Raw genomic sequence first — 14,800 nt, 5'->3', positions numbered from 1 at the left:
AGGCAATAAAAATGGCATACTCAATATTTGGAATACAATAAATACCTTAAGCCCTACATAATTGCTGCGATATTCACAATAAATGCTTTTCTTAAATATAGTAATTAAAAAACATCGTAAATAAATTATGAACATACATATTATGGTGAAGGAAAGTGGACACTATCACACTGAAAAATCTTAGAGGGTAGTTTTCCTCATCTTATTTCTTTCTTTGCATTTTTGGTCTTGTTCGTTAAAATATTTCATGTTCAAATACTTGATACGCATATACGTTCTTGTCCTGACAAAACAGTATATAACTTATTCTGGATATTTATTTTCAGTAGTTCCGCAAATAATTTTAGTCAGTGATTCAAAAATCCGCCCTTTTTTGCACAAATTGTTGCCATGAACATTATCAAAACACATTTCAGCGATCTTTATTAATTCCAAAAATTCATAAGTGGGACATTTTAAGTTACCCTTTGATTGTAAATGTATCCAGCTATCGTCCTCCGAATTGAAATCCGTAGGGCCAAGGTCAGGATATTTATTTCTGAAACAATGAGCTATATAGCCAGAAACATATTTCAGCCCTTCAAGAGAAATTTCGTCACTTGAAAGGGACCTGGCCTCTAAATCTAAGACTATTTCTTCCATGTCAGCAAGATCTATTTCATTTAAAGGTGATTTCTCTTGAAATGTCTTTGTAAAATACATTTCCTTGCACAAAAGTAGTTCTGTAATTTCATTCTGATAAGCACTGTCCTGTTCCATTTCATTTGACGAAAAATCACTTACCAAACACATTTTGTCTGTCTTCTCATCCGTGTTTTTCCGTTCAGCAAAAACTGCTGCAGAATGTTTTCACAATATGTAGTTTATAATTCTGTATTTAAAGTAAATGGTAGACAGATGCGTATTTTATTGCATGCTTTATATTAGCTTCACCTGTATGTTTGTTTGTCTGTCCGTCTGTAACTCTTTCGACTAAGAGTGAGTGGCTCATCAGTGTAAAATGTCCCACCAATTTCATCACGTTCATTAGCCGAGCGGTCTAAGGCAACTTCTGAGACGTCAGCTTTTGTATTCAGCGATCGTGGGTTCTACTCCCAGCCACGCCGGAAAAAAAAATGTTTTTTTTTTTTTTTTTTCCTGGTAAATTCTAAGATTATATCCATACATCTAACTGTAAATGATTCGGAGAGACTTTACCATTTCTTTGTGACGTTGCAACTCCAAATAGTTATCTCAGATGGTAATAGGTAGTTTCGGTAACTCATTTCCCTATGATAATTATACATAAATATAGTTTAAAAAACTAAAAAAACATGCTTTTAAAGAATATCAAACTAAAAAGTTAAAAATAAATATAGTTAAAAAAACTAAAGAAACATGCTTTTAAAGATTATCAAACTAAAAAGTTAAAAATAATTTTAAAATTTAATTTATGACAATAGTATATAAGCAATACTAGTATAAATGAGAAAAAAGCATGGGGCGCTTAATATACAAAAAATATGGCACAAAGCGCCTCAAGTTTTTTTTCTCATTTATACTAGTATTGCTTATATACTATTGTCATAAATTAAATTTTAAAATTATTTTTAACTTTTTAGTTTGATAATCTTTAAAAGCATGTTTCTTTAGTTTTTTAAACTATATTTATTGATGTTCCATACCTCTAATATACGGACAGAGAAAAAACCACTCTAACACATCTTAGTTCAGTTTAACTGTTAACAAATATTTAGGTTAACAGGTCCTATACATATTTCCGAATGTTTTACTGACTGAGTTATACTGGACATTAATTAAATTGATCGCTGATATTTATACTTTTAAACGAAATTTTGAATTTATCATTTTATGTAAACTCTAATGCGTTAAAAAGTGTAACGCAACACTACACACAGGTAGTGATGTCTAGTGCACTGCCCTATGCACATTAGTTAACAAAAAAATAAAATGAAATATTAATTACTGATAAATAATACCTTGATGTCGTGATACAAGTAACACATGCTTATCTGATATTTATTTCAATTAGAATACAAAATAGGAAGATAAAATAATTAACTGATTTTAAGACTGATTTATTACTTACACAGTACAGTGCATTTTGAAGACAAATGGGTCTTAAGAAGCGAAAATCGTACTCGATTAAAGGATGGTATGGTGTTCGGTATATTAAGGTTTCCCTCAAAGTAACGGTTTCAGAATGCTTTTAAGATATTAGTTACATCCCAACATAAGTTTAAAACATTTCTCTTAAGAGTGTGCTTCGTAGCATTAAAAAATGTGCCTTAATTATTTTGCAAATTTATCATTGTTATGGTGACGATGTCAGGGGTTTTCGTAATTTTTTTTTAGAAATATAGTACAGTATTAGCAACTACGTTAAGAACTGTTATTTTATTCACACAGAGAAAAGAAATACAAAATTCTAAAATTTGGCGTTTGTCTTTTTATATACTATATAGGTTTGTTATTATATGTGTGTTGTAACATGTATAAAAATGTTAAATATATTCAACAATATTTGGTAATTATATATATTAAAAAACTTTTATGTACGCAACTTGAAACTACGTGAAAGGTTTTCAGTCTATAAAGGCCTATTCTATGATTTTTTTTAAAATTATTAATTCTTATGCAAACAATTAATAAAATTGGAAGTTTCTTACATTGTCAGTATATGCATAGCATTACAGTTATTCCAAACAATTCTCTACCAGTGTTTACCTAAGGTTTGCATGTTACGTTTGTTCTTCTACTAATACACGTATATTACAAGAGGTTTGTAATAGATTAAATGAGGTAAGAAAGAATTCGTTTTTATAAACGTTGTGTATGAAATTATAAATTTTGAGATGTATAATAACAAAAAGAAGTGCGTTCCGAAGACATATGTCGGTAGTGTTACCCACTGAAACATTATTCCCACTTCAACTCTCTGTAAAAATAAAAGTATGGGGTTGAATGCGCCAAAAGGAGTATGTAAATAAAATTTGAGGCTTCTTCCTTATTTCATACGCTAGTGTCCCCCACTTACAATTGCAAACAAAAATTTTTCCTCAATGTTGTAATTTACTCTGCGTAATCACAAAAAATTTTGGCAGTAAATAAGTATTTAATTTTTAAAAATGAAAGCATTCATGTTTCGAAAAAAATATTAAAGCGATGTGGGGAAAAATGTTTATAGATACTCCAGTAAAATTTTTAGTTTGATTGTTTTGATAGTTTCGGAGCTGTTGCGAGTTTAGTTTGGAAGATTCTTCGGCCGCGCGAGGCGTGTTTGGGTCTTTTTCATTTTCTTTCAACGTAGGAAGCCGATACCCGGCTTCACTTCGCATCCTCTGCTTGTCTTCCCTTGTCCTCTCCAGATGTATTACTGTATATTAGCTCCATGAGCGCGACCTTGACAGACCGTTTCTTCGGTCTCCTCTCTCGTCATCCCTCTACACCCCATTCTTCCCCCTCCCCACCCGCAGGCTGCAGCCCGCCGGCCGGAGCTCCGCCGGACTACCTGGTTCCGACAAGCGGCGCCCTCAGCGCCACGTCGCGGGGACATTCTTCCCGGCGGCGAGAGTTTTACACGCAGCACTAGAACTTTCACTTCAGAGGGAATGTTTTGAGTCGGATTGTATCAAAAACAATAGGATATGAAAATATATACATAACTCAATAGTGTTCTGCCAATTATGTTTTCATTTTCATTTAAATTTATTCTTTAAATCGCTGCTGAAGTAGTCCAGCAGTGATCAATGGAAATTGTCAATATTAAACTGTCATTTTGACGATGAAAATTTTTTCTTCTTACTTTTATATGTGCAGAAACCTATTCGTACACTCGTTTCTTGAACTATACTTAAGTTTAACATAATTATGTGTTTTCTAAATAATTCTGGCTTGGAATAAAAATTAATGCATTTAAAATGACATAACTCAGTAAAAAAAAGTTTATTAAAAATATCCTAGGTATATTATGTCTTAAAAAGAAGCATCAAAAACAAATATGTACAGTTAAATTAGTTTTGTCGTAATATTTTCCATGCACCAATCGCCTTAACTCACAGACATTATATCACCCTGTGTTCAGCCCAGGCAATGGCGAGTACTGCAGCTAGTACAATATGTAGGTAATATGAATTCAGTATCATGTTCTATACTAGAAGTAGGGCTGTACTACAAATTATGATACTAGAAAGTTAGTTTCATAAAGAAACTTAATTTGTGCAAAACAAGTGTGTAAATGTTCCCCGCCCAAAACCTCAGAATTCCTGTACTTGTCCCGCAAGAATATAGGTAGGTAATGTAAATTATGTTAGCACCATCATGTTGGTGGTTATCAAAATTGCTATGGTATTGCACTAAAAATACTACTCCCACAAATGATTAAAAACCCTGAATATGGAGGTTTTCAGTTTGACTAGTCTTCAATTATTTCATACAAAAGGGCACTCATGAATTTCTCCTGTTTTTTCACCTTGTTATGGTAGATCTGGATAATATGCTTAAGGCTCCCACACACGTCAGTCCAAACCATCAGTTCGGACTGTTCAGTCGGAACTTACAGTTTGGAATGAACTGAGGCTCTCTGCACACACGATCAGTCCATGCGCTCAGTTCGGACTGAACAGTCTGAACTGACAGTTTGGACTGAACTGAAGCTTTCCCCACACACGATCAGTCTTGTGGTTATGTATTCTTTTTAATGTTGTTGTGGTAATCTTTACTTTTGATGTTCCACAAACATTCATTTTCATGCCACAACTCTATAAAATTAGCAAGAAAATCTTTCGACCAGGAAGCCTTTTCAGAGAAATAAATCTATTTCACAATAAACACAAACTATATCTCTCTCTTTTCTATGACATAAACCTAGAACTAAAGCAAACAAAGACGTCTGCTACGAAGCTCAGCTGTTGATTAAATGGACTGATTGCTTGGACTGACAGTTTGGACTGACGGAATGTCTATACCCCCACACGGCAGTTCTGACTGTGGGCTTTCGAGCCCACAGTCCGATTTGATGGAAAGTTATCAGTCCGTCAGTCCATCAGTTCAAACTGTTCAGTCCAACGTCCTTGCACACACACGGCAGTTCTGGCTGTTCAGTTCCGACTATAAAGTCTAAACTGTCAGTTTGGACTGATCGTGTGTGGTGCCCTTTACTGGAGCATGTGTAGAACAACCATACATTTCTGCTATGTAATTTGGCCAAAAGTTCCATATCACATATACAAGTTTATCCCTTTATCCTGATGGCATGATTATGTACACTTGATCCTGTGGTAGGTACATGATGCTTGCCGTTTTAATTTAGTATATTGAAAATCCTGGTCATACAAAAATTTGTGATATAACAATAAAATATAATTTTAAGTTAAATACAAATGAAAAGAAATTTCACATGTCCCTAACATAATTTGTTTGTATTGTGATAATCGTTTTTTTTTGGCCAGGATCCGTTGAAATACATGTAGCACAGGATCAAGTATACAGGATTATACCATCAGGATGATGGGATACCTTGGATAGGTGATACGGAACAATTACCTTAAATAGTATTATTAAATTACTTTAAACAAGTACTAAAATACAGCAGGCTCCATTTTCACTTTGCTTGTGCTTTGGGAAGCAGTGACACAGATTTACAAATTAAAAGTGGTGGGAAAAGGTAGAAATAAACATATCTCTACGAACTAATAAACAAAAATAAAGGTAACTCCCACGGTTTTCCAGGTACACCTTAGTAAGAACTAAATTATGGGGGGAAAAGGTTAAAGGTACAGATACAGAAGAATTTGTGCTAAACCGGCTACACCAGACTTCCATTACGGTAAGTTTTAAATGATTATGTTACTTTAAGAACGTGCTTAATGAGTTAATCCTCATTATTCTCGAAAAATTGTTAGAAAAATTAAAATTAATTTTGAAATAAATTAAAGAATACACTCACCGCGAATTTTCTTCGGGGAATCTACAGAAATTATTAATCTTCCACTGACCTGCTGATCACTAAAATATGTAGCATAAGGGTTGTCAAAAACAATTTGAAACTTTTTCAGGCCCATTTTATTTGTTACAGAATCAGATTTTATGCAGACACACCCAACAACAGGAAATGACACACAATACAATTGCACACTGATCACACATACAGCAAATACCTCCCACCCCGGTAGAAAAATTCCTCTCCCCCCGTGACAGCCTAAGCTTCAATAAAAACAAACTTACCGCATCTTTATTTAGAACCAAAGAGCGTACACCAAGAAATGTGTACTGCTAAAACCAAAGAAATAAAATTGTTTTCAATTTATTTTATATGCAGGAACGCTTCTCGCATAATTATTTTATTAAATAATAAAGTTTTGTTTAAATGATTTAAGTTATCAATTAGAGGCAAGTCTGGTTTTATCATAATCATTCAACAAACATGTGAAAAGACCACTAACGGTTGCAAGCAGGTTGCAACTGGTTGCAAATGGTAAATTTGTAAATAGTTACCGATAGTAGTCTTTGCCGATAGTCAACTGAGTCGTTCGGTTACTTTATTTACTCTATGGTTCGGTTTAATCATGGATTCAGTCTCCTTGTTTTTAACTGTTAACTGAAATGTGTTTTGTTGCGAAAACGTGAATTGTAAACATTGACTTTTATTTTTTTTGTGGACATTACATTTTGTGTTAACTGCAAATAACAAATACGTGGTTGCAGCAAGGTTATAAACATATTATCAGTGAAAATAATTGTACAAATTTATTCTTGAATCTCATACAAACATGGAAGTTGTAACTTTCACTGATATTCTCGGATTATCTAAGCAAACTATATTCAAAAACTTAAGTGACTACTTTAGCAAGATGAACCCAAAAACGAGGAGCTTAATGGATTGTTCTGATAGTATGTTGTTTGTTTGGAATTGTGAAGATAGTTATTTGTGGGCACTGAATATCAAAAGTTCCGAATCCAGTGATTTCAAAACTATGCATCAAACACTTCTGCCGACAAATCCTCCAAGCTTTGAAGTAGAACGTGTCAAAGCAAATCGCACATCAAGTCATGTCTTAGCGTTTGGTTCTCTTGGCATTGTAGTATTCGAATTACCGCGGCGTTGGGGTAAATTCGGTATGTTTCAAGGTGGGAAATCAGAGGTGATGTGCAGGTCACGAATAGTAGACGAGCGATTCTTCAGGTGCAATCCACACGTCGTGGTGAAACAAGTCCGCTGGCATCCTGGATCTGCCACAGACACTCACATTCTCGTCTTATCTTCGGAGAACACATTCCGCTTTTATCAGGTGGCTGGAGATCAGCCAACTCTCTTGAAGGTCTGGACTGTGGGGCGTAGACCAACCTCAACTCGAGTGCCCATACTGGTGGGATTAGGTGACACATGTGTTGATTTTGACTTTGCGCTGCCATCCTTTGAAAGTTACGATTCTGATGACCGGTCAGTCACAAATTCGTGTGTTACGTGGCCTTTGTATGCTTTGCAAGGTAACGGGGATGTTTATGCAATTAAAATGTCTCGAGCAGACATGTCTTCTAGTGTAGACGTCAAAGGCCCCCTCTGTATGTTTCCGCAAGCCGATGACAACTACGGTGGTGATGCATGTTCTATATTATGCCTACAGTCAAACCCACCTATAGTTATTGTGGCAACATGCTCTGGTACCATCTACCACACACTCGTTCTTTCTTCAGAAGATGATGAGGGTTCATGGAATGATACAACACTTGCACTGTACGTCTTTGAAATTGTTGAACTCGAACTAGGTTTAGGATTGAAAGATGATGATGATATTTATGCTTGTCCCATTTTGCTCCATCATGATGATACTGCAGTCTCACGGTATTTTTGCTCTCATGATACTGGTGTTCATGTAATGATGCTGCCCATGGTAGATGAGCTTGAACGATATGCAGAAGCAAAGAATGAAGAAACCGATCTGCTTATGCCATTAATGAAAGAAGCAAGCAGTGCGCAGTATCTAATTTGCACCCGCACATCATCTTCCTCACCTCTCGCTCCAGTTCAGGCACTGACGATCGGGACATCACCACCAATTCTGATCTGCCTTCTAACCACAGGTGAAGTGGTGAGTGTGGCACTCGTGTCGAACACCACTTTCCACGCATCCTCACTCGTGTCCAAGGACCATGACCAAGGTGCGGGGCTGGAAACACAAAGGGACTCCTTTGTGGAACATATCCAACGTCTCCTCCAGCGCAGCACATCACAGCCGTTGCTGAAGCTCGCTCCAACAGCAGAGCCATCTGCCCAGGAATGTCTGGAGTTGGTTAGTAGGGCCACCAACGTCTTAAGGGATGAGTATCTACAGAAACAGTTCCAGGTGTGTGACGAAATGCAGCGCAAAGTTCGGATGCTACGCACCATGAAGGAGCATCAACTCAAGGAATTGAGCAGCATGGAGGACAGCCGGCAACAACTGAAGGAATCTGCAGAACACCTTGCTGAAAAATATGAAGACATTAAGGTAGGCTTCATTTTACATCACACAATGCTGTAATTTTCTCGCGTCGCAGCTTTTCCGTAAATAAAAATAATAAAATTTTAAACACTAAAAGACATTCCTCTATTTACCCTGTAAACAGTGTTTCTTAATTCCTACTGGTATAACTGTTTGTAGTTCACATTTGATAGCCTGTGCAGTGAAGCTGCCACCATCATGTGCGTTTATTGTGTTGCTGATCCTGATGTTTTCCAGACATAAGAACGAGTATATTTTTCATTTCGCTATTGTAGTGCAATGTAATGAGAATAATAACTTAAAAAAAATATATACTTGAGTCCCTACTGTACATCCAAACCCAAGCGTCAACCTTTAACAGAGTTTGTTTTTAGTAGTATGGAGGCAACTTGTTACTATGCGATAGCACGTAACCTGACATATATAAGGATTATTCATTGTTTGTATCGAACGGAATAATTCCTTCTATACTACGGTTTACTGCTAAAAAAAATCCATGTCAAGATGTCAAGGATTGATGCTTGGGTTTGGATGCACAGTAGGGACTCACTTAATTATTTGATTGAGTTCCAATGACGTTACATTGTGTTACAATATCTGAATCAAAAATATACACATTCTTACGTATATAGAAAACTACAGGATCGGCAACATAATCAAAGCACAACAGGGTGATGGCCATTTCACTGCATAGGCTATCAAATGTAAACTACAAATGGTAATTTCTCAAAAATCAGTATAAATTAAGAAACTCAGATATTTTATATGTGTACATGGATGCTGAGAGAAATGGGTTACAGGAGGATCTGGAAAGGCTGGAAGAATGGGTGGAAAATAATGGTATGAAAATAAATGTGGGAAAGACGAAAGTGGTCAGGTTTACCAGGAAGAGGAAGATTGTCAGGAGGGAATATCGCTGGAGGGGAGACGTGATAAGTGAGGCTGACAGCTACAAATATCTAGGGGTGGTGCTGCAGGGTAACCTGGGGTGGGGGGAGCATGTAGACAAGGTAGTGAAGAAGAGCAGACAGGCACTGGGCATGCTGGGACGAGTGCTCAGGGGGGGAAGCAGCAGCATACGTGACAAGGCCTATAAAACTATGGTCCGCCCCATGCTGGAGTATGCCGCAGCAGTATGGGACCCATACACGGCAGTACTTGAGAGGGAGCTGGAGGGGGTGCAGAAGAGAGCAGCTAGATGGGTGAAGGGCAAGTGGAGGAGAACGGACAGAGAAGGGAAGGGGGAGTGCAGTACCACAGAGATGATGATAGGAATGAGATGGGAGAGCTTAAAGGATAGAAGACAGAAGGAGAGATTGGTCAAGATGTACCAGGTGCTGAGTGGAGTGGGAGGATGGGGAGAGCTGGGGGGAAAAGTCAAAATGGGAATGCCTAGAAGTAGGAAGGAAAATACTAGGAAGGTTTTCAAAGAGAGGAGGAGGACAGAAAGGGGAAAGAATGCGACGGTCGTGAGGATGGTAGGGGAATGGAATAGGCTGGAGGAGGAGTGTGTGTGTCGGCTGGGAGTGTGGATCAGTTCAGAAGGAGAGTGAGGGGAAAGTAGGGAGAATGCTTGCCACCGGGCACTTTGTACCCAATCGCAGCTATATATTAAATATATATTGTAATGTAGTCTAACCTATAAACGGGTATTTTTTCAAAAAAACAGTCTGATTTTAGAAATGCTGTTTTCAGGTTAAATTGAGGAACATCTTTAGTGTTCAAAAATGTGTTCTTGGGTTTTAATAATAATTTATTCACATAAAAGCCGTGATGTAAGAAAATTACTCTTACTCCCCCTCTCCACCACAATCCCTCCACCACACCTTCTTCATTCTTGCAGCCACTTTGCCCTAGCTTACTGTGCCTCTGGCAACTTTTGTGGTAGACGGGAAATGCCTGAAAGCAAGAGGAAGTAGAGGTGCGTTCCTTGAGTGATTCTTGCAATGTGGAAGATTGATTTAAAATGTTATTTTGTTGTACATATGTCATTGCTGGTTACACTGTATGCCAGTGATAAAACTCTAGAACTGACAAAAACAATTAATATGTACACAATCACGCAATAACAACAGTAATTAGAAAAAAATCAACCTTTGACAACACGTCAACTAGGTTTGCCTGTGCATCTCTGTGTTATGATTGTGTTATCTGGATTATCTTTTTAATATCATCATTGGGTTCGTCTGTCACTGTTTTGTCCAAGATCAGTTTTTGTCTTTATTTACTGTTATTGTTGCAATTGTCTCATCATTGTCACTGTGCTGTGACATTTTAGGTAGATTTCAGAGAAATACTTCCTTTTGTAGTCGTTAATATGGTGTGACATCCAGAAAAATTTTTATATAGTTTTTCGTTTCACTGTCCATAGACCCCAAAACCATCGTCAACTCAAAATTTTATATACCTATACACACACACACACACCCACACACATAAAATTAAAATTTTGTAGACATGATAACTGCCACTATTTTTCACAAACAGATACAGTATATAAAATCTAGCAGTGGACAATCTCGGTCAAGTTTGCTAATGGGCAATATCCAACCAAAGGGGTAGAAATGGGGAAGGTTTTTAGAAAAACATATAGATCACATCCATTTGAACATATTTTAACTCGTAGGAGTTTTACCAAAATCTTTTGCCTGAATAAATTTTTGATACAACCTTTGCAAGGGGTTGAAAAAACAAGTTTTAAGGAACAAAAAAATATGTAACTTCCTTTGTAGGCACAACATTAAATTCATACCATTTTTTTATTAATCTTATAATTTGTATCTAAAACGTTTGTCTGGAAAAAAATTTTATAAGACAAAACATTGTAGGGGCTTGAAAAAATAAAAGCAGTATAATTTTTAAAAAAAAATCATTAATTCCATACCATGTACACTATTACAACTGTTCTGTTTTATTGTAAAATTAAATTATGTTATACATCATTGGTCTGAAATAATTTTTTATACGACCAGCCATTACGCAAGGGATAGAATAAACAGGGGTTGAATTGCAAAAAAATTTCATAACTCTCTTAGTAGGCACTATCAAATCCATTCAAATTGTTTGTAAACCCTAAAAATATTATCAAAAATTGTTTTGAAATTTTTGATATGACCAAACATTTTTGCAAGGGGTGGAGAAAGGGGTTAGAAACAAAACAATATTAATAATTCCCTTAGTAGGATTACTATCAAATCCGTTCAATTGTAAATTTTATAATTTTTATATAAAACTTTTGTCTGAAACCATTTTTAATAAATACCAACCATTACCTACTGCAAGAGGTTGATAAACCTGGGGTTGAAATAAGAAAATAAATATAACTTCCCTGCAATGTACTCTTATCAAATTAATATTTCTATTTAACTTTTTTAATATTGTATTGAAAACTTGTCTAAAGTAAATTTTATGTAACAAACCATTAGGTACTGCAAGGGGTGGAAATAACAAGGGTAGAAAGACAAAAATGTCATAGATGTTTAATAGATTAATTATCAAACCCATTATAATTTATTGTAAAACTCCTAAACTTTATCCAATACTTTTGGCTAAAACAATTTTTGATGAAATTAACTATTTATTTAAAAACGGGTTGAAATTTAAAAAAAAAATTGAAATTCCTTAGTATTAAATTCATCTGAATTTATTTTTAACCATCTTAATATTACCTCAAGAAACTTTTTTTGCAGTAAGTTTGAACATGTTATTGTAAAATTAATCATATGATCATCAATCCTATTTTGGAAAACATAATGATGTTCAAGTTTTTATTTGACTAGATCCCACTTATTTTTAATTTTAACACATTTCTTTACTGCTTTATTTATTATTGTGTCAGCCCACTAATTTCAAGATTTTCAATCCAATGGTTTTATGATTTTTTTTTACAAATGGTTGTATACAGGTTTTTTTTTATAGGGTGAGTCTGTATTTGGCAGATAAACTTGGCTGCAGGTTTATTACGACATAAAAGTTTAAAATATCTATATGACACATAGTAACTTAAGTTCTTACCAAAGCTGGTATATATGTCTTTGGAAGTTAGGGCTGAACATTTTTATTGTAAATAATAGAGAAAGTATTTAAGTTTGAACACTGAGCATCTTGATTGTGTTTAATTGAACGAAGTTCTACAACCACCTTGAGTATTATCATTGCAGTGTATTTATTTCAAAGAAATAATTTTTCTGCAGTGACAACATTTGTGGTGGTTATAGGGAGAAGTCAAGATCACGATATCATTACATTATTTGTTTATTTATTTATATGTAATGGTCACATGCCCACCAACATCCAATGGCTTTAGCGGTAGGCACGACATATACAAACAAGGACACTGGTCGCTGAAGGTACATACACCCCCTCCCCTCCCCGTGTCGGCACCAAGAGCCGGCAGGCACTACCTGAGGAGAATCTGCAACAGGTAGGCATAGCCACAGTTGGCCAACGTACGCCAGCAGAGAGCATAACATACATACAGAGACACAACAAAACAGAATATACTAACTGAAGTACCTGGCGTTGCCCAGGCTAAACACATCATCATATAAGGAACATCATTACCGAGTTTCAAGTCTGTAGGAAAAACACTTGAAAAACAGAAAAATTTTGATTTCAAAGTCCCATTGATTGCACTGTCTCGGTGCATCAACGCTACGCATCAGCAAAACCGGGACGCCAATCTTCAGCTTCATTTGTGAGAAGGCAGGTAGCCCCTAGGTAAGACGTAGCAGACACACCAAACGATAGTGTATGGGTCATTCCATGACAAGTATACAAATTAAATTTATTTTTTTTGCTGCATGATTTTTTACTCCCTGTTAAACATAGCAATTTCTGTTACAAAACCTAGCCACCAATTATTATTGTAAACACAACAAACATAATCATTTACCTTAGGTACAATGTGAGGAATTTCTTTGTTGATGGGCACTATTTTAAATTCGGTGGATATGGATGTCTTTTGAACTTTATAAGACTGAATTTATCCACAGGTACAAAACTGTGCAAGGTTCTTGTTTGTCCAACTGCAATAGCATTGTCAAAACGAGGCTGAAGAAATTTGTTGTCTTCTTTTAAATTTGTCTTCAGTGCAGTAAAAGAAAGTGATTTACACAAATTATACATTTCTATAGGAGTTTCAATGTGATTAGTTAGTGTATGCTGAAGACTTGCTTTAGTCACCAACCGCTTCACCGTACCCCCAACTCCATCACATGGACCTTTGCCGTGAGATGTAGCAAAAATATGCCATTCTGCTTTCAAACTGAAGTCTATTTCATGGTGACAAAGATTGATAATGTTTTTCTTATTCTTATATTGTGCCGCAGAGCCAACTGAATAGTAAAAGATTTTAACAATGCCAATGTGTGATGACTTTATGTGCTGCAGGATAATCCTCTGAAAACAATTAAAGGCAACAGTGCTATGTTCTAATGAATCACTAATTACACAATAACTTTCACTTTCCAGTTTACTTCCAGACTTGAAATACAGGACAAAAGGGTGAAGAGTGGCTTGAGAGTTGACCCAATGGTAACTTTGGATCTTGTCTTGCATTACAAATGTAAAGTTTTCTGAGAAGTCACCCATGATAATACACCAATTTTCTTGAAGGTTTTCTTTTAGGGATTTTAGATAATGAGATTGTTGTTTTGATATGTATTGATGTAGTTTTAAGTCACTAAGACCATCCAATAAATTATCACAAAATTATTCAGGTGTAGTTACAAGTTCTACAAGTTGACATCTATCGGTTGATAACCATTGTTTATGTTTGACTTCTTCACAGATTTCAAATGCTCCAATATCTTCCATGATGACTTCCCTAACTTTTTCATTGCCAGGACACAATTCACACTATGAGGTAATACACTTTTCATTATTCTAATCACAAACCATCTTACTCAGAAGTTCTTTGTAATCAAGATTAGTTTTTATAGCTGCAAGCAAAATTTAATATTTTGGTGCATTTTACATACACACACACAGAATGAGTACCAGCAGAACCTGTAAGCACACAATATTTTGGCCGTAACTCTGCGAATTTAGAGAATACTATTTTAATGTTGGGGCTATTATCTTTAAATGCAGAGTACAATTCTTTGAGATTACCTAGCACAAGTCTTTTTTGAATTTTAGTTTTTACACCATCTTTTCTTAGATACACAATCTTTCTTCCCGGGCATCAAACGACTATACTCGTCATTTTCATAAATGTTTGCACTTTCACAATCGTTAACTCGTCCAACTTTTTCCCCACTTTTTTACTCAAAATATCAGGCAAAACTCCATCCTCTTTTCAGGTTATAGGTCAA

The 14,800-nt window shown here is 35.7% G+C and overlaps 2 protein-coding genes across 4 annotated transcripts in view; one reads left to right on the top strand and one right to left on the bottom strand.

Moving 5' to 3' along the window:
* LOC134536880 (arrestin domain-containing protein 3-like) overlaps nt 1–6,217 on the bottom strand; it is a 42,198-nt gene extending 35,981 nt beyond the window's left edge. Inside the window, exon 1 of the mRNA XM_063376941.1 lies at nt 5,948–6,217. Coding sequence (XP_063233011.1) covers nt 5,948–6,062 — 115 coding nt within the window. The 5' untranslated portion in view covers nt 6,063–6,217. The remainder of the gene's footprint in view (nt 1–5,947) is intronic.
* A 212-nt stretch (nt 6,218–6,429) lies between these two features.
* The window catches only part of LOC134536861 (nucleoporin 88), a 35,508-nt gene continuing 27,137 nt past the window's right edge, over nt 6,430–14,800 (top strand). Inside the window, exon 1 of one of the 3 annotated variants that reach the window (XM_063376909.1) lies at nt 6,430–8,489. In XM_063376909.1, the coding sequence (XP_063232979.1) occupies nt 6,771–8,489 (1,719 nt within the window). In that variant the 5' untranslated portion in view covers nt 6,430–6,770. The remainder of the gene's footprint in view (nt 8,490–14,800) is intronic. The other 2 variants (XM_063376918.1, XM_063376901.1) reach the window with 2 other exon arrangements.

This window comes from Bacillus rossius, chromosome 1, assembly GCF_032445375.1.
Source record: "Bacillus rossius redtenbacheri isolate Brsri chromosome 1, Brsri_v3, whole genome shotgun sequence".
Taxonomy (NCBI): domain Eukaryota; kingdom Metazoa; phylum Arthropoda; class Insecta; order Phasmatodea; family Bacillidae; genus Bacillus; species Bacillus rossius.
Note: the sequence above shows the minus strand (reverse complement) of the source record. Positions and strands in the feature narration are given on the sequence as shown.